The 19,386-nt window shown below is 39.1% G+C and overlaps 1 protein-coding gene across 1 annotated transcript in view; it reads left to right on the top strand.

The window, feature by feature from the left end:
- Nucleotides 1-17,174, top strand: part of LOC105311304 (beta-galactosidase-1-like protein 2) — a gene marked incomplete at both ends in the record, with an annotated part of 37,331 nt that extends 20,157 nt beyond the window's left edge. Inside the window, 11 exons of the mRNA XM_011387290.1 lie at nucleotides 6,077-6,161; nucleotides 10,036-10,173; nucleotides 10,867-10,947; nucleotides 11,576-11,682; nucleotides 12,101-12,247; nucleotides 14,284-14,355; nucleotides 14,844-14,931; nucleotides 15,578-15,665; nucleotides 16,019-16,130; nucleotides 16,887-17,003; nucleotides 17,111-17,174. Of these exons, the coding sequence (XP_011385592.1) occupies nucleotides 6,077-6,161; nucleotides 10,036-10,173; nucleotides 10,867-10,947; nucleotides 11,576-11,682; nucleotides 12,101-12,247; nucleotides 14,284-14,355; nucleotides 14,844-14,931; nucleotides 15,578-15,665; nucleotides 16,019-16,130; nucleotides 16,887-17,003; nucleotides 17,111-17,174 (1,099 nt within the window). The remainder of the gene's footprint in view (nucleotides 1-6,076; nucleotides 6,162-10,035; nucleotides 10,174-10,866; nucleotides 10,948-11,575; nucleotides 11,683-12,100; nucleotides 12,248-14,283; nucleotides 14,356-14,843; nucleotides 14,932-15,577; nucleotides 15,666-16,018; nucleotides 16,131-16,886; nucleotides 17,004-17,110) is intronic.
- Nucleotides 17,175-19,386: the final 2,212 nt, after the last annotated feature.

Here is a 19,386-nt window from a genome sequence, read left to right as displayed (position 1 = left end):
AATACAATAACTGAACTGAAAGATTCATTTGAGAAGTTCAGCATCAAACTAGGCAAAGTGAAAGAAGGGATCAGCAAACTCAAAGACAGGGCAGTGGAATTTATCCAATGTGAAGAAAAAAAAAAAAAGATTGCTTAAGGGATTTATGAGACACCATCAAACAGATTAATATACATATAGAGGTCCCAGAAGAAGAAAAGAGGGTGAAAGGGACAAGAAGCTTATTTAAAGAAATAATGACCATGAGCTTTCCTAACTAGAGAAATATAATCCAGATCTAGGATGTCCAGAGAGTTCTCAATAAGACGAATCCAAAAAGATACATGCCAAGACACACTATAATTGTCAAAATTTAAAGAAAAAGAAAGAATCTTAAGAGCAGCAAAAGAAAAGCAGCTTGTAACAAGGGAACCCCCAAAGGACTATCAGCAATTTTTTCAGCAGGAAAATTGAGGCCAGAAGGGAGTGAGATGATATATTCAAAGTTTTGAAAGAAAATAATTGCCATCCAAAAATACTCTACCTAGCAAAGTTCTTCAGAATTAAAGGAGAGGTAAAAGTTTTCCAAAAAAAGCTAAAGGAATTCATCACCACTAGACCAGCCTTATAAAAAATGTTAAAGTGAATTTTTCAAGCTGAGATGAAAAGATGATAATTAGTAACAGGAAAACATTAATATATAAATCTTGCTGGTAAAGGTAAATATAGTTCAGAATAGTCTGATGTTGTATGGTGATGGGTAAATAACTTGTAACTCTGAGATGAAGGTTAAAAGACAAAACTATTAATAATAACTCTAAGTACAATTTGTTAACAGATACACAAAGTAGAAAGAAATAGTTACATGTAAAACATAAAAGGTCATGGGAGTAAACAACATGTAGAGCTTTAGTATGAGAAGATAAGTTGTTACTAGCAAAATAGACTATTATAAATACAGGATGTTTTATGTAAGCTTCTTGGTAACCATAATGCAAAACCTTGTAGTAGATGTACAAAAGAGTAAGAGAAAGCAATCAAAACATACCAGTACAGAAAATCATCGTCACAAAAGAAGACAGCAAGAGAGGAAGAAAGAAACAAAGGAATTACAGAACAACCAGAAAAACATTAATAAACACAACTGCAAGTCTCTACCTATCAATAATTACTTTAAATGTAAATGGATGAATGAATTATAAAAGAAGACCCAATTATATGGGTCTCTTGCCTACAAGAGATGCACTTCAGCTTTAAGGATCCATATAGACTAAAATGGAAGGAATGGAAAAAGATACTTCATGCAAATAGAAGCCAAAAGACTCCAGGGAGAGCTAAACTTATATCAGACAAAATAGACTTTAAGATAAAGTTGGTATCAAGAGTAAAAGAGGTCTTTATGTATTGATAAAGGGGTCAATTCATCAAGAGAATATAACAATTTTAAACATTTATGCACCTAACAGAGGAACGCCTAAATATGTAAAACATATATTGACAGATCAGAAGAGAGATAGACAGGAATACAGTAATAATAAGAGACTTCACTACCGCAATACTAGAGAGATCATTCGGACAGATAATAAATAAACATTAGACTTAAATTACTTGTTAGACCAGATAGACCTAATAAACATACAAAAAAATTTCAACCAATAATAGCAGAATGCACATTTTTTTTTCAAGCTCATATGGAACATTCTCCAGGATAGATCATATGTTAGGCCACAAAACAAGTTTTAATAAGTTTAAGATTAAAATTATATTAAGCCTCTATTCTAATCACAATGGTAGGAAGCCAGAAATCAATTATAAGGAGAAAAACCAGAAAATTCACAAATATGTAGAGATTAAACACCATGCTTTTGAACATCAAATGGGTCAAAGAAGATACTAAAAGGGAAATTAAAAAATGTATTGAAACAAATAAAAATGGAAACACAACATACCAATATTTATGAGATGTAGCCAAAGCAGTTCTACGAGGGAAGTTTATAGCAATAAATGCTTACATTAAGAAAAAAGAAAGATCTCAACAATTTACACCTGATGCAACTAGAAAGAGAACAAACTAAGGTAGCTCAAATTTAGTAGAAGGAAGGAAATAAATCATAGTAGAAATAAAATACTTATTAACTATATAGATATTTAAATAATAAAATGATATAGGAAAGAGAATAGAAAAGATCAATGAAGCCAAAAATTAGTTTTTAAATAAACAAAAATTGACAAACATTCAGCGAGACTAAGGAAAAGAAGACAATAAGTGAAATTATAAATGAAAGCAGAAAATTATAGCTGGTACCACAGAAATACAAAGGATCATTGGAAACTACTACAAACAATTATATGCCAACAGATTAGGTAACCTAGAAGAAATGGATAAATTCCTAGAAACATAAAACCTACTAAGTGTGTATTATGAAGAAATAGAAAATCCGAACAGACCAATTACTAGTAAGAAGAGTGAATCAGTAATGAAAAACATCCCAACAAAAAGTTCAAGACTAGATGGCTTCACTGGTTATTTCTAGTACCAATCCTTCTCAAATTCTTCCAAAACATAGAAGAAGAGGGAACAATTCCAAGCTTATTTTATGAGGCCAGCATTAACCTGATGCCAAAGGCAGATAAGGACACTATAAGAAAATTGAATCCTAGGCCAATATCCCTGATGAACATAGATGCAAAAAACCCTTAAAATATTAGTGAACTAAATTCGACAATACATTAAAAGGAACATACACTACAACCAAGTGGGATTTGTTCTTGGGATGCAAGAATGGTTTCACATATTTAAATCAATAAATGTGATCCATCCCATTAACAAAGGATAAAATTTATATGATAATCTCAGATGTAGAAAAAACATAAAATACAACATTCTTTTGTGATAAAAATGCTGAACAAATTAGGTGTAGAGGACATATACCTTAACGCAATAAAGGCCACATGTGACAATCCCACAGTCCACATCATACTGAGTAGTGAAAAGCTGAAAGCTTTTCCTCTAAGATCAGGAACAAGACAAGATTGCCTACTCTCGCCACTTTTATTAAACTAGTACTGGAAGTCCTAGCCAGAGAAATTAAGTAAAAAAAAGAAATAAAAGACGTCTGAGTCAGAAAGGAAGAAATAAAACTATCTCTACTTGCCGATGACATATACCATAGAAAACCCTAAAAAGTCCACCAAAGAATTGTTAGAACTAAGGAAAGATTTTAGTGAAGTTAGAGAGTACAAAGTCAATATATAAGAATCAATTGTGTTTTTATACACTATTAACAAACTATCAGAATGAAAAATTAAAAAAAAAATACCATTTACAGATTCAATGCAATCCCTATCAAAATTCCAGTGGCATTTTCCACAGAAATAGAAAAAAAAACTCTAAAATTTGTATAGAATCACAAAAGACCCCAAATAGCCAAAGCAATCTTAAGGGAAACAAAGTTGGAAGCATCGCATTTCCTGATTTCAAACCACATTACAAACATACAGTCATCAAAACAGTATGGTATTGGCATAAAAATAGACAATGAAATCAATGGAAAGACTAGAAAGTCCAGAAATAAACCTGTGTTTTTATGATCAATTTTCAGTAAAGGTGCTAAAAATATACAATAGGGGAAAGGATAACCTCTTCTACAAATGTTTTTGGGAAAACTGGATAGTCACATACAAAGGAATGAAACTGGACCTCTATCTTCCATCATAAACAAAAATCAACTCAAAATGGATTAAAGACTCAAATGTAAGACTTGACACTGTAAAACTCCTAGAAGAAAACATGGAGCTGAGCTTGATTTTGGTCTTGGCAATTATTTTTATTTATTTTTTATTTTAGATGTGACACCAAAAGCAAAGGAAACAAAAGCAAAAATTAACAAGTGGAACTGCATCAGACTAAAAAGCTTTTGCACAGCAAAGGAAACTTATAGACTAGGAGAAAATATTTGCAAACCATATATCTGATATGCCTCTGGAATATCCAAATATATATAAGGAACTCACACAACTCAATAGCAAAAGAACAAATAACCCAATTAAGAAATGAACAAAGGACCTGAATGGCATTTTTCCAGTGAAGACATACAGGTGTCCAACAGGTACATGAAAAGATGTTCAACATCCTTAATCATGGGGGAAATGTATATCAAAACCACAATAAGATATCACTTCACACCTGTTATGATGTCCATTATCTAAAAGACAGAAGATAATGCTGGGGAGGATGTGGAGAAAAGAGAACCCTTATAAACTGTTGATGGGAATGTAATTTGGTATAATCACTGTGGAAAACAGTATGGAGGTTCATCAAGAAATTAAAAATAGAACTGCCATATGATTCAGCAATCTTATTTCTGGGTATATATGCAAAAGAAAATCCTGAAGAGGTATCTATACTCCCATGTTCACAGCAGTATTATTCACAGTAGTCAGGTTATGGAAACAGTCTAAGTGTGTGATGATGGATAAATAGATAAAGAAAGTGAGTATATTCAGACTTAAAAAGGAAAGAAATCTGTCATTTGTGATAACGTGAATGAACTCGATAGCAGTATGCTAAATGAAATAAAACAGACAGTGAAAGACAAATACCATATTGTATTATTTATATGTGGAATCTTTAAAAAAAGCAAACTCATGAAACAGAGAGTAGAAAAATGGTTGCTAGAGGCTGGGGGAGTCAGGGGCAGTAGGGAGAGGTTGGTAAAAAGAGATAAACTTTCACTGATAAAATAAGTTCTGAGGATCTAATATGTAATATACTGACTATAGTTAGTAACACTGTATTGTAGAATTGAAATTTTAGAGTAAAACTGAAATATTCTTACCAAAAAAAAAAAACAACTAAAAATAAGAATTGGAAATGAATCTCATGCTAAAGGTAAAACTCACTTGGTGGCATCTTCAAAATTTTGGAGTATTTTCATGTGAAAGGGAAATTCTTTATAGTACTAGAGAACAGAATTAGTTTCAGTGGGTAAAATGAATAACAGCATATATTGGTTAACATAAAAGTTGTAATTTCTAACTATTTGAATTCTTCAAAAATGGAATGAACTGCCTTGTGTGGCAATGAATTCCTCAGTACATGAAAAAAAGTGGCTACAAAATGCTTGTATGTAGTTCACTATTTAGAAATGGCGATGCCTACCTCAGGTAAGGAGTGATACACTAGAAAATCTCAAAAAAAATTTCTAATGTAAGAATCTGATTTGGGGATTCTATGAGATTGAGATGAAAGAAGCTGCCGGAGCTTGAACCACATGAGTTTAATTTAATTAACCTTAAAGGAGTAAGAATATTATTTTTAGTATTGAATAGAATTTTCTAAAAATGTTAATTATGAAGAATGCCAGGCATAAATATACATAAAGATAAGTCAAATAACATGATTTGGTGGTGGATCAAGTTAGCAATATTTTCTTTTACTTTCTTTGAAGCATTTGGCAGCTTGGGCATGACAAGGATGCTATAGGATTGTGTCCCAGAGTTGGAGGTTATAACAACAGTAGGAGCAGAAATTCAAAGGATGGATTAACTCTGCAGCACTAGAAGGAAAAAAACTGAAAAGGCTAAATTTGGAGTCTAGGCATGAATAGAGTGTCTTCATTAGTGCCAATGGCTTTGAAGGATGAAGGAACTAGAGATGACACAGGGATGGCAAAGGGAAGAATGGGAACTGAGAGATGTGTGAGAATTCTGGAACTTAGGAATTAACTTTCATTTAATGGGATTCAACATTTTTGGCAGTTTGTAGTGCTTCCTCTGCATCAGGCAGTTCCTTACTAACCCTCTATACTGGTTACTCAAGGGAATGAAGAGATTCTTTTGTTCTAGAAAGGGAAATGCAGCAATGACAGTTGATTCTACTGAAGCCTGAGTGAGAAGGCTAGTGAAACCACAGTAATAACAAGAGCAGGAAAATTATGTAAGATGGAAGGGTAGAACTCAGAGATTGTGAGCAGTCAGGCTATGTTCTGAGTTGTAAAGGGTTTATGTGAGAACTGAACCTTATAATTCTCTCCTAAACAATTCAGGGCTTCTCAATTGACCCCACTTTAATAAATTGACACTTTATTTTTCTCAGGGTCTTAGCCCCATATTAATGATGGTATATACAACAAGCTCTTCGGATAGTTGGGGCCATAGCCACCATACTTTGGATTCGCATGGTGAGTACTCCTTAGTTTCTTTCACAAGAGAATGGATGACATAGATGCCACTAGTCTTCCCCCCTCCCCCTGCTGATTAGAGTACTAGGGATTTAGGGCACAAATCTGCCAAATCTTATGGCTTTTTGAGAATTAATGTGATTAAGTGGACACCTTACAAATTTTCAGTCAGGATAGTGGAATAGGTAAATGCTGTGATTACCTCCTCTCACAACCACATCAAAATTACAACTAAACTATAGAACAACCATCATTGAGAATCACTTGAATTCTAGCTAAACAAAGGTTCTGGCACTAAAGATACACAGAAGAAGCCACACTGAGACTGGTAAGAGGAGTGGAGATGCAGAATGGGCTAGCCCCATACCTGCCTGTGGCATTTAAAAATTGAGAGGTATATTTCAGCTGCAGAAGTGCCCTCTGAGGAGCAAGGGGTCCTGGCCCCACACCAGGTTCCCCAGCCCAGGGTTCCAGTCCTGGGATGAGAAGTCTTCACAACTTCTGGCTGTGAAAACCAGCAGAGATTGTGGCTAAGTGAGACAGAGGGCTGTTGGAGTACCAAGCATCCCCTTAAAGGGCCCGGGCACAGGCTTACTCACTGATGAATTCACTTGTTCTGAACTCCAGTCCTGGGATAGCAGCTTGAAAGGTGCCAGAAACATGCAGGGAGGAACTGGGCTGTTTGGCTTTAGGGCAAGGGCTGGAGGGCAGCTTTCTACCAGAAGAAGTGCTGGCAGAAGCCATTGTTCGTTTGTTGTGTCCTTCCACTACCCAGGCAGGTGCCATAACTGAGTATCCATCAACCTAGCTAACATCACCTTGCCCTGGTGATTCTCTTAGGCCTTGCCTGACTCAACTTGTGGGCCTACCCAAGCCTTTTACAGTGGTTTTCCCCTACAAACAGCCTGTCTTGGTTCATGCTGTGAACTTTCCTAAAATCTCTCAAAAGTTCTAAACCCTAAAAAAGCAACATCTGCCTTAGAATGCTTTATACCTCTTGCTAAGCAGCCCCAAACACAGCACTAGTGGCAGCCTGCCTCAGTTCACAGCTTAGCCTCTCACAGGCATCTCCAAGCCCAGCATAAGTAACAACAATCTGCATATCACTTTGTAGCCCATAACAAGTGTGACTTTGTGGCTGACCTTGGCCTACACCAGAGCCTCTCCCAAGAAGTCTCAGAACCAGCACACCTGGTAGCCACCTTCAGACCACACCAGAGCACACTCAACCATTGCCACAAATGACACACTCAAAGGGCAGACTCAGCAGGCATCAGAGCCTTGCTAAAGCAAATCTCGCTCGATAAGGCCAGCCCCTGCACAACAGCTCCTCCGCTGTAGTCATAGCCAGTCCTAATAACCCGTCAACCTGAGGATCAGTCTCTTTCACTGACACGCCAAGAGCAGTTGAGGCTTAGCTACAACAGGGGACACACAACCCATATAAGGGACCCTCCAGGAAAATCCAGATCAGGTGACCAGGGAGATAGTGCCACTGGCCCCCACAGGACACTATATAAGGCCACTCTTCTAAGACTGGGAGACATAGCAATTCTACCTAATACATAGAAATAAATACAAGGAGGCAGTCAAATGAGATAAAGAAACATGTCCCAAGTGAAAGTACAGATCAAAGCTCCAGAAAAAGAACTAAACAAAGTGGATACAAGCAATCTGCCATATGCAGTGTTCAACACACTAGTTTATAAGGGTACTTAATGACTTCAGTGGGAATTTCAACAAAGAGATAGAAAACATGAAAATGGAGATAGAAAACATAAAGAACTAGTCAGAAATTAAGAATATGATAGCCAAAATGAAGAATACCTCTAAGGTAGATTTGATGAAGCAGAGAATCAAATTGGTGATTTGGAAGACAAGGTAGCAGAAAACACCCAATTAGTACAGCAAAAAGAAAAAAGAATCCCCCAAATGAGGATAGTTTAAAGGGCCTCTGGGACAATATCAAGCATAAGAACATTCGCATCATAGGGGTACCAGAAAGAGAAGAGAGAGGGAGCAAGGAATTGAAAACCTATTAGAAGAAATAATGACGGAAAACTTCCCTAAGCTGGTGAAGGAAATAGACAGCCCAAATAAGATGAACCCAAACAGGCCCACACCAAGACACATCATAATTAAAATGCCAAAGGTTAAAGATAAAGAGAGAATCTTAAAAGCAGCAAGAGAAAAGCAGTTACCTACAAGGAAGATTCCATAAGGCTGTCAACTGATTTCTCAACAGAAACATTTTAGGCAAGAAGGGATTGGCATGAAATATTCAAAGTGTTGAAAAGCAAGAACCTATAACCAAGATTACTCTACCCAGCAAAGCTATCATTTAAAATTGAAGGACAGATAAAGAGCTTCCCAGACAAGAAAAAGCTAAAGGAGTTTATCAGCACCAAACCAGTATTTCAAGAAATGTTAAAGAGACTTCTTTAAAGAGAAGAAAAAAAAAAAGATATATGAATAATAAAATGTCAGTAACTACATATCTAGTATTTACACTACATTTACATTAGTTTAGATGTCAATGAATAAATGCTCCAATCTGAAAACATGGGGGTGGCCGAATGGATAAGAACACAAGACCCTTACATATGTTGTCCGCAAGAGAGTCAATTCAGATCGAAAGACACGCACAGACTGAAAGCAAAGAGATGGAAAAAGATATTTTGTGAAAATGGAAATGGAAAAAAAAAATGCTAGAGCAGCAATGCTTGTACCAGACAAAATAGACTTTAAAACAAAGACTAAGAAGAGACAAAGAAGGACCCAATAATTCCACTTCTGGGTATTTATCTGAAGAAACTCATAACATTAATTCTAAAAGATGCATGCATCCATGTTTATTGCACCATTATTTACAGTAACCAAGATATGGAAGCAACCTAAATGTCCATCAGTAGATGAATGGATAAAAAAATGATACATGTACACATTGGAATATTTCTCAGACATAAAAAAGAATGAAATGTTGCCATCTGCAACACCGTGGATAGACCTAGAAGGTGTTATGCTAAGCGAAATGTCAGAGAAAGAAATATTCTATGATTTCACTTGTATGTGGAATCTAAAAAACAGAACAAATGAACAAACAACAGAATCTAACTCAAAGATACAGAGAACATTCTGATAGTCGACAGATGAGAGGAGGGTTGGGGGGAAGGGATTAAGAGGTATAAATTGATAGTTACAAAATAGTTATGGAGGTGTAAAGTACAGCATAGGGAATATAGTCAGTAATATTGTAATGACTGTGGTGTCAGATGAGTACTAGACTTATCAGGGCGATCACCTTGAAAGTTATGTAAATGTCTAATCACTATGTTGTATACCTGAACCTAATATAATATTGTATGTCAACTATAATTGAAAAATAAAAATATTATATTTTATAAAAAGTAGAGACCTTACAGACATCTGTGTAGGTAAAATGATAGCATAGAATGGTCACCCCAGAGGTCAGTGAATTTTGAATTTTTAGCAGGGTTTCCATTCTGATTATAATTTGTTAAGGCTACTAATGTAATTAGAATGAATTGTTCTGACAGGGCAATTTAATGAATGTGTACTGGATGGAAGTAGAATGTTATCTGGTCTAGATTATCTGCCATGTCCTTCCGGGGGAGTTTACAAATATCATTAAAATATGATTTGAAGGTAAATGTTCTTCATGCTATGATTTCAGATCAGTCACTGTGAGAAGTTACTAAGTGCTTCAGAAACACTGAACTGGACACATATTTACCTAAGATAAAGATATACAAACAAATGTTTAATACATGCAGTTTGAAAACTCAACGAGATACTATTAATTCTCTCAAACTTTAATTCTCTCCCCCATTTCTCCTTTTCTGCTTATCTGCAGTGTTAATGAAAAACGTGCATGAAATGTTCAACTTGAGGTTCTCCTTCAACTTCTACATGTTCCATGGTGGCACCAACTTTGGCTTCATTGGTGGAGCTTCTTCTTTGAACAGTTATCTCCCTGTGGTCACCAGCTATGGCAAGTACTTGTACCCCACAGTTGTCTCCAACCTAGGCTACTCCCCCATTTGAGAGTGGAGCTTCTTGAGGTGGGCCTCTGAGACCAGTCTTTGGAACTGTTCCTCTCTTTGCCTTTAACATATGCTGGGGGTTGACGTTTTAATATTTGTTCTTCTTGACAGTGCTAGAACTCACCCACCGCTAGAATGTAGGCTGTCTGGGACTTTGCAAGCTGAGAATTGGCAGCTCAGTCGTGTCTATCCGCTGTGCAGTCCCTTGTTCTTAGCGGTTCATTGTAAAACTAGTTATTTGGATCTCCCGACAGCACTAAGGTATTGATTAATAGGTCTTCCCCAGTCTACAAACCAAGAGACCAAGTGAAAAGTCAAGGGTGAAAGAAAGAAATGAGTTCAATTAGAAATCGAATAGGAAGGAGAACCTACTGGATTAGAGTAGCCTTGGGCTCTCAGACAGGGCTTACTGGATACCCAGGAACTGGTGCTATTTGCCTCTAATCAAAAGCTCTAACCAGCATGGCAGATGTCTCCTGGTTTGAACTAACTGGGACTTAGTATTTTCTGTCTAATGGCAAAAGTTTTTGTCCCAGAGCTGTTGTATTAAGGATCCTCTTGCTCAGTACTAAACTCTCATCCTTTCTTTTACTGAAGCTAGGGCTTTCTTATAGAGTGACATATTTATTTATATTTTTCAGACTATGGGGCACTGCTGACAGAAGATGGAAGATATACACCTGAGTATTTCACTTTTCAACAGTTTTTTAACTCTGTTATAGGTACTAGCAATAACCTCATCCTGAATGATAACTCAGACCCTCAAGTGACAAGGGGAGCGAAGGCACATCCCAAAGATGTTTTTTTGGGGGGAGATGTCCAGTTTACTCTAGTTTATTTTATCATTTGGCACTGGGGATTCAAATATGAACAAGATACAGAGCCTACTCTCTAAGCATTCAACATCTAGGGCTGTGTTGCTTAGTCTTGGCTGTGCATCAGAATCCTTTGTGGAACTTCTAAAACCAAGGTGCCGGCCCTTCCCAGAGCTATAAGTTTGTCTTGGTTGAAATGAGGAGGAAGGGGAAGAATCTGAGCATACATATTTTCCCACTGCATATTAGGAGATTCTGATGAGCAGCCAGGGTTGATAACTACTGATCCAGCAGTGGGATTGATGTGCCACCTGCTTTTCTAGGACAGCAGGGCACCCTGCCTCAGAGCCTATGGATATGAAAGGAATCCTACTCAATCATTGTCTGCCTTATGACTCTTCCTGAACTTGGGATTGCATGCCCTGTGACTATGTCCTTCATTCTTAGTGGCTTTGGAAGAGCAGAGTACATTGTGCCCTTGAATGTGGTTGAGGGAAGATTCTGGTATGGCTTAGCCTCCTATTTTTCATTTCAGAGGTTCCCATGGCCCACCAGCCAGATTATAAACCTGTGGCTAAATATAAGTCAGTGATAACATCATACTTCATACCACTTTGGGACATCATGCCCTACCTGGAGCAGGTAGGCATTTTCTGGTCATAGAACCAAGGGATAGCCTTTGGACAGAAGAGAGAGGAGGGAAAGGCTTAGTTCAATGGAGTCTAGTCCAGGCTCTATCATGAATTGGTGAGCAAATTCAATAAATCATTCCTTTTTATTGACTTCAACTTATTCATCTTAAAAAAAAATATATATATATATATATATATATATATATCACTGGCTAGCACATGCAGAGAAATATGAGGTAAGTTTGGAAGACAAAAGGGGGAATTAATATGTGACACTTAAACATTATTATTACAAATTATTTTTTATACTCTTGTCCCTAAGACTCTTGGGGCCACTCTTTTGGAAAAGTGGGCTTTGGGTAGGGGTTTCTAAAATGTTTCTTTCCAGCCAAGCTTCAGCCTGGTTTTTGCTCCTGTTTCTTTCACAGCCCATTATGTCTGCCAGGCCAATCTGTATGGAGAAGCTGTCTGTGAACCAAGGGAGTGGTCAGTCCTATGGGTACATACTTTATGAGACTGTCATCTTCAGTGGAGGCATCCTCACCTCAAGGGGTCATGTTCGAGATCGGGGTCAGGTAGGGAACAAAGGGTGGGTCCCAGTGGCTCTTCTCTGTTAGTAAAATCCAATGATATTTCTGAGGTGAATGACTAAACAATAGTCAAACATCTTTGACCTTCAAAAAAATCACTGTTTCTTAACCTCTGTCCCTTCACTGTCCCTTCACTGAAATGTTTTATATGTAAGCGAAATGTAGAAATATAAGTCTAAGGTATGTATTCATTCCTGGAACGGTAGTCACTGAACTCTTATGGGAGTTAACGGTGTTTCTTAAGAAGACTTGGGAAGAGCTTCAGAAGTCCCTGTACTTATTGCACAGCAATCTCTAACATTTACATAGCACATTACAGTTGGCTCTTCTCATTTCATTTTCAAAATACTCATCTAATGTATTTATTACAAATGAGGAAATCTCAGAGAAGTTAAATGACTTTCAAAGGATATTTGACTAGAAAGTAACAGAGTCAAGGTTAAAGGCTTCATGATCTCACTCCAAGAGCCATTTTCTCCAGTTCTTGATGAAATTTTCTTGCTCTTTATACTCTCTGTGTGGTCTATATCATCTTCTAAGGCTTCCAATATTCCTTTATGACTCCAACCCTCCCCTTCTCCTTAGTTGAAGACCCATATTTCTTGCTTTTTGCATAACATTTGTTTCCACTTAGAAGTATGTTCCACTGACTTCTGAAACTCATGTCCAAAACCAAATTTATTAGCTTCCTGAATAAACCTCATGTTATAGTCTTCACATCAATTCATAAACTCAAGGCCTCCCAACCTGAAAATGATGCTTTCATCCTCCCATTATCCTATCTTCACACCTTAATGTCAACTGGGTCCCTGCCTGTACGGTGCAACATTCCATGAATGGTCTTTTAAAATCAATGCTGTCACTGCCTTAGAAACATCTTTGGTATCTTGCTTCTACTACTGTTAGAACCTCATAGGTGATCTCCCTATGCCAGATAGCTCACCTTTGTCCTCTTCCTTGTGAAATCCCTCCCTCACAGAGTTTTCTTCCCAAGATAAAAATCTCATCATACTACTTACCCACTTTCAGTCTCTCATATTATCGCATCTGTGAAATAGTCTGAATTTTGCCGTTGGTTAGGATTTGTTATTCTCTTGTCTGTACTGTCCATCTATAGCTCCACGTTTGCTATTGTGGAGTGTTCTAATGATTTCTTTGTTTAACTCTCTGAGTTGCTCAACGGCTAGGGTTGTGTTTTAACCTGGGTGACTCCAGCCCCAGGGAAATATTTAGTTCTTCAGTAGGCGTTCAGTAAATGATTATAGAGTATATAGTAATTAGACTTTAATAAGCTTAAAATGTGAACCCTGTGTTCTGTATAAATTAACATTTCTGTTTTTAATCCTTGTGGATTTTAATTTTTATGATGTCCTAGTCAAATTTCACTTAAAAAATTGTGATCTATCTCAGACAATCTCCAAATTATGTATTCTTCTCCAGTTTCCATGGCTAGGGCAGAGTCTGCTGGGCAGCTTAACCTGGGGCTGAAGTGATATAGTAGGTAATAGAAAAATAAATGAATTTACATTCAACTCATCCCTAAAATCAGATATAGTAATAGCAGTAGCCTTTCCAGATGAGAAACCAGGAAGACTAAATTCATTATAGAGGTGAACCCATGTGAGCAGGGCAGGCAGGCATCTTTTGCATCTAGAGATCCCCTGTCTCTCATTTTGTGATCATTTCTTTCACAATATTCATTCATTCTCTACTTACCTTTTCCCTTCATTCCCTGCAGGTTTAAATTTTCCTTTCCTTCCTTGCCCTACAGTGGAGCCAGGGCCTGGATTAGGTATCAGTCTACTCTTCTCTGGACTTTGTGTCATGCATCTCATGTCTCTACTACTGCTTTAAACATGCTTTTTTTTTTTTTTTTTTTTTGTGAATTCGTAGTCAGCTTGTAGTTTTCTGGGAGACAAAGAATCATTTCTCTAGAACTTGACATTTTCTTTGCTTTTCCAAGGCCCCTTTTCCCATTTTCTTTGTGAGGACCTAATGGTAGTTTCCTCTTTCTTTGACAGGTGTTTTTGGATCAGCAATATATAGGAGTCCTGGATCGTTCCACGAAACAGCTGACCATTCCCAGGGAAAATGTATATAATCCAATGTTAATGGACTAACAATTCTAGCACCTGCCTAGGCCCTAGGCTCAATTGTAAGCGTGGTCTGGCCCCATGGTAGCCTATTTCTCTTCAACTGCCCTTGGCATTGCTCCTTATATAGGAGCCAGACGGGGATGAGGGAGAGCTATGTGTACCTCTGAGGTAAAAGTGTATATGCTTTGTGTGAGCAGAGCATTTCTGTGTTTGATATTTGTTGTTCAAAAAACTGTGAGTTGGTCACCAGCCTCAGTAGAATCTCTGGTAAAATGTATAAGTGACTCTTATTTCCTGAAAGGCTAAGGAGGGGGGTGCGGTGGGGAGCAGGAGCCCAAAGGGTTGGCTTGACTCTGATCTAGAGGTCTGTAGGCTTGCTCTACCATCACCCTACTTATGACCTAATCTTAGTTCCACAGGAGACCTAGGAGGTCTACAAAAGAGTGCATGAGTGGTCACCATTCTGGCTGGTCTGTGTTGGACAGGTATCCAAGGATTACCTGAAATTGAGGATCTTAGTGGAGAATCAAGGCCGACTTGCCTATGGGCAGGATATCAATAATGAGAGAAAAGGTGGGCCCCAGAATGGAGAAGCTTGAGACTTGAGGCACCAAATTCCTTTTGTTCTTCCCTCGGGCTAAGGAAAGTTATGTCCAGGTACATGGTTTGGAAGAGAGTAGGATGTCTCAAACAATGAGAAACCTGCGAGGAAACTATAACCAAGGCTTGCTTTGATGGGAAAGGATGATGATGATGTCCTTTCTCCTAGGTTCCCACAAGGATGTTCTCCAGTTCCCAAGCCAGTGCACTGCCTTTTTGGTAGGATAGCTGTAGAAATGCCCTTGGAGGATTAAGTGTTAGAGTTTGAGTTTTCCTTCTCTGGAGCCCAGTGCCTGTGTCTTGTCCTTCCCTTAGTCTTCCCCTTGGGCTCCAGGGCACAGAGTCATGCACCGAGTACTTTGACCTACCTGAGAGTTAAAGTTAGCCTGAGCCACTGTGCTAGAATTTTGGTGACTTCTGCACTATTAGAGATATATGCACTACTCTAAGAGGTGTACATGTACACTCAGGAGGAAGAATCTATGTAAGAATTTATAGAAACCTTCCTTCTAATGAAGCCTGGAAAGCGTCTTCCTTCAGGGGAGCCCTGACCACAGCCAGTTCACATCTTTGTGTCCTTCCTGCTTCCTTCATGCTCCCTTTCTTCCTTCTTCTACAGGTTTAACTGGGGATATCTATCTGAACAAGTCCCCATTAAGAAGATTTAAAATATATAGTCTGGAGATGAGCACTAAATTCCTACAATGGTAGGTGCCAACTGTTGACTCAAGGTGACTGGCCAAAGATGGTAAGCATTTAGAAATGAAACTCAGAGACTATCCAGACTAAACCCCTTGGTTTTCAAATAAGAGATCAAAATCCAGAACACTGAAAGAAGTGAACCCAAGTTTTGTAGTTGTCTGGGGCACAATGGTGACCGTCCTCTAGTTTACCCAACTCCTGGTCTGCTGTTTTACTTCCCAAGTCATACACCCTAAATGGCATTTGCCTGTGCTGTAGGAAGGATACCTGGCTCCAGCAGAAAACAGACTTACCTCAAAAGTCACAAATGACACATAAAGAAGGGCATGACCTTTCCACTTGTGTTTGACTCTCTTAGGGACATTCCTAACATGTGGAAACCAGTCTTACTCCAATTTCGGGGCCCTGCCTTCTTCCTCGGTATCCTGAAAGTTGGTAATTACCCCAAAGACACCTTTGTAAAGCTGGAGGTTAGTGATATTTCTCCCCTGCCTGTGTGCCCCACCCCCAACCTCCCATCCCAAAAGAACCTTTTAGAAAAAGCTCCTTGGTGCATGGGCCCTGCCCTGCAAATCTGGGCTCCCAGGGACCTTAGCTACTCTGCAGAGGCTGACCTTTCCTGTTGATGAGGATGCAAGGTGGAAGATAAACAAATATGACAGACAGACTAATGCGCTCTAGTATGGACAGCTATAGAATCCATGGTGAAGTTAGTGACCATGATCCACTAGTCCCTAGACATAATCTAGGATGTTAAGACCCATAGCACCCAACCTGTGGTGGGGATATTGTAGGTGAAATTCCAAGGCATACTTACTGCTACACCTGAAATTCTACAACTCTACCTAGGTTTTGGGCCCAGTATATTCTGATGAACACCTCATAGTAAATGGAAATGCCCTTCTCTGACTTGGGACATGAAATAGAAATCAGGGAGATGAAATAGAAATCATTGCCCTCCTCCTTGAGGCCTGCTTGTTGAGCCAACCTCAGGCCAGCAGCAGGAGCACAGAAATCTTCATGTCACCTCCCATCTGGGGCTATCCTGTAATCTATCCTGTGTGAGTGTGTCTAGGTCTATGATCATGGTATACAAGGGGTTTGTGTGTATGTGTGTGTGTGTGTGTGTGTGTGTGTGTGCGCGCATGCGCGTGTATGTATTTTCACTCCTTGTGTCTTTACATCTAGAACTAAGATCTTGAATCCTCTGTTCCAATCTTTTTTAGGGCTGGACAAAAGGAGTAATATTCATCAATGGAAAAAACCTGGGACGCTACTGGAATATAGGTCCCCAGGAAACACTTTACCTTCCAGGACCCTGGCTTCATCCTGGATTAAATAAAGTAAACTCCCCTCACTGTACTTCCCACCTCCCAATGCACTTTACTTGGACTCTGCCTTGCCTCAGGGGTTGAACTTGGACCTCACGGCATCCCCATCTTCTTGGCAGATCATCGTGTTTGAGGAATTTAAAGCTGGCACAATGATCCAGTTCACAGAGAAATCTCATCTAGGTATGGTGTTCTGGAGGGTAATAGGCAGAATCTGGGACAATCTTTTTGGATCTTTCTAGTTGAGATGGGGATAAAGAAGGCAGAAGGTACATTATTTCCCTGGAACCTGACCCCTTCCTCACTGCCCTTGCATGATAGCCAGATTTTCTCTTATACTAGTCACAACTCCACTCATCACCTCCCATTTTAGGCTGACCTAACTAGCCCACTCTGCTAATGGCCTTAACCTAACTCTCTCTGCCTCCCCTCCTTCCAGACATTTCCACTGTGCTTTCTGGATATCTATCTGTCTCATTGTAAACCAAGGTCCCAACATCCTCCATGTTTTGACTTTTATAAAACTTATATTTTCTACTGCTCTTCTTAAAAAATTTATTTTTAAATTTATTTTTCAATTACAGTTGACATAAAATATCATATTAGTGTCAGGCATACAATACAGTGGTTAGACATTTCGATAACTTACAAAGTGGTCACCACGATTGTCATACTGCCGCGTTCGATAATTCCAGGGCACTTTTTCCAGGCCCCCTTCTCAGGTTGCCATAGTCAAGGAACGCATGGCCCAGTCCCAGCAGGTGACAGTGTTGCAGGCTTTCTGGGCCTGTGCACAGTGAATGTCTGGCGTCTGTGTGCCCAGCCTCCCTTCCTCCACGTTCCCTTCGTTAGAGCCTTTGTGAGACTGATAAAGTGCCCTTTCTGCCCTGGACCTGGGACATACAATAGACCAATCAGACTTTCTTTTCCAGGATATTGAATCTTGAGCAGTATGACACAGAGTAGAAATTGATTGAGCTGAGTCATTTCAAGAGTCTTGCCGTGAGTAACCTACCAGTCCTGACACCTAAGTTTCTGGAACTACCCTGCCTTCTCTGTTTATCCCAAGCCCTGCTTTGGGTCTGCTATCTTCTTCTTAACCTTCCAGTACATTCCTCTTTTCGCATAAGTTAGATAACCTGTCTGTTTCTGATGCCTACAATAAAATAAAGCTACTCCGTGTAAACCTTTATTGTATTGCTACAATAAAAGCTGTCCACCAAATAAAATGTTGAAAAAAATGAGATGCTCAGAATACTTGACTCTACAAATGTAAATCTGAAGCAAATGTGATTTTCCCAAGAAACCAAATAAGATATAAAAGTTAATGCAGGAAATCTCAGGCAGTTCACATATGCTTTGCGTTTTCGGTGTAAAAAACAAAAAAAGTGTTTTCCTTTTCCTTCCCAGTGCTTGTTTCCTACCATTATTTTTTAATATTCAGGTGAAAACCTGCTTCTTTGAGACTTATGCCAACCAACTACCCTATTCGGTGCCTCTCATTGCCTTACCATTCTTTACTTACCTCCTGGTTATCACCTTTGGCACCTTATTCACAGCTCTTCTTAATTCCCTTATCTACCACTAGCCCTCCTGTGGGTGGCTGCAAACCTTCTGAGCCATAGCAAAGAGCAGAGAGAACCATCTAAGTTCTTGGGGTGAATCAGCTTGGTGGCACAGCATGGGCAGGCGGAGGGAAAATCTACGGAGCTTCACTTGTTCAAGCCTCTGCAAATCCCAGCACCTCATAAATAGGCCCTGGGATTAGCTGGCAGCTTCTGGGGAACCTGGAAGCGTGAGTTACCGTTGGGGCGAGTTGACACTGCACCAAGGACTGCTGAGAAAGCTCCCAAGCCAAGACTAAAAGGAATTGCAGCTGGACCGAAGAGGCTCTATGAGTTTTGGTGGGACCTGGGGCCAGGCCAGTTGTACAGGGGGCAGAAATCAGCCCCCAGTCAACCCCAAGGGTCAATATCATGAGTATATTCCTTGTATCCATAAATGCCAGAAGGCCAGCAGCACTCATGTAGACAAGGACACCGCAGAGGCTATTGGCCTAGAGCTTTCTGCTCAGCATTTCCTTCACTGCTCCACCACAACTCCACATCTGTCTGTCAAAGCCCATCAAGGAGAGAGCAGCAAAATGGCAGCCTGGCTCCCGTCCTCTGACTTTTGCTTCTCCTCCATCCTGCATAGCTGAAAAAGTCACGGTAGTCCCATGACACAGGCTCAAAATTTTCATAGAGCATAAATCTTAGTGGACTTCACAGTCATTTGAGAGATCATGAAAACATGGAATGTTGGACCCCATGTGTCGAAGTTCTGATAAAAAAGATAAGAAAGCAGTCCTGAGGATAGTAATAACGTAGGTCTGAGGACGGCAAAAAGCGAGGGT

Source organism: Pteropus vampyrus, unplaced genomic scaffold (genome assembly GCF_000151845.1).
Source record: "Pteropus vampyrus isolate Shadow unplaced genomic scaffold, Pvam_2.0 Scaffold1000003053, whole genome shotgun sequence".
Classification (NCBI taxonomy): Eukaryota; Metazoa; Chordata; class Mammalia; order Chiroptera; family Pteropodidae; genus Pteropus; species Pteropus vampyrus.
This window is presented reverse-complemented; position numbering and strand designations above follow the sequence as displayed.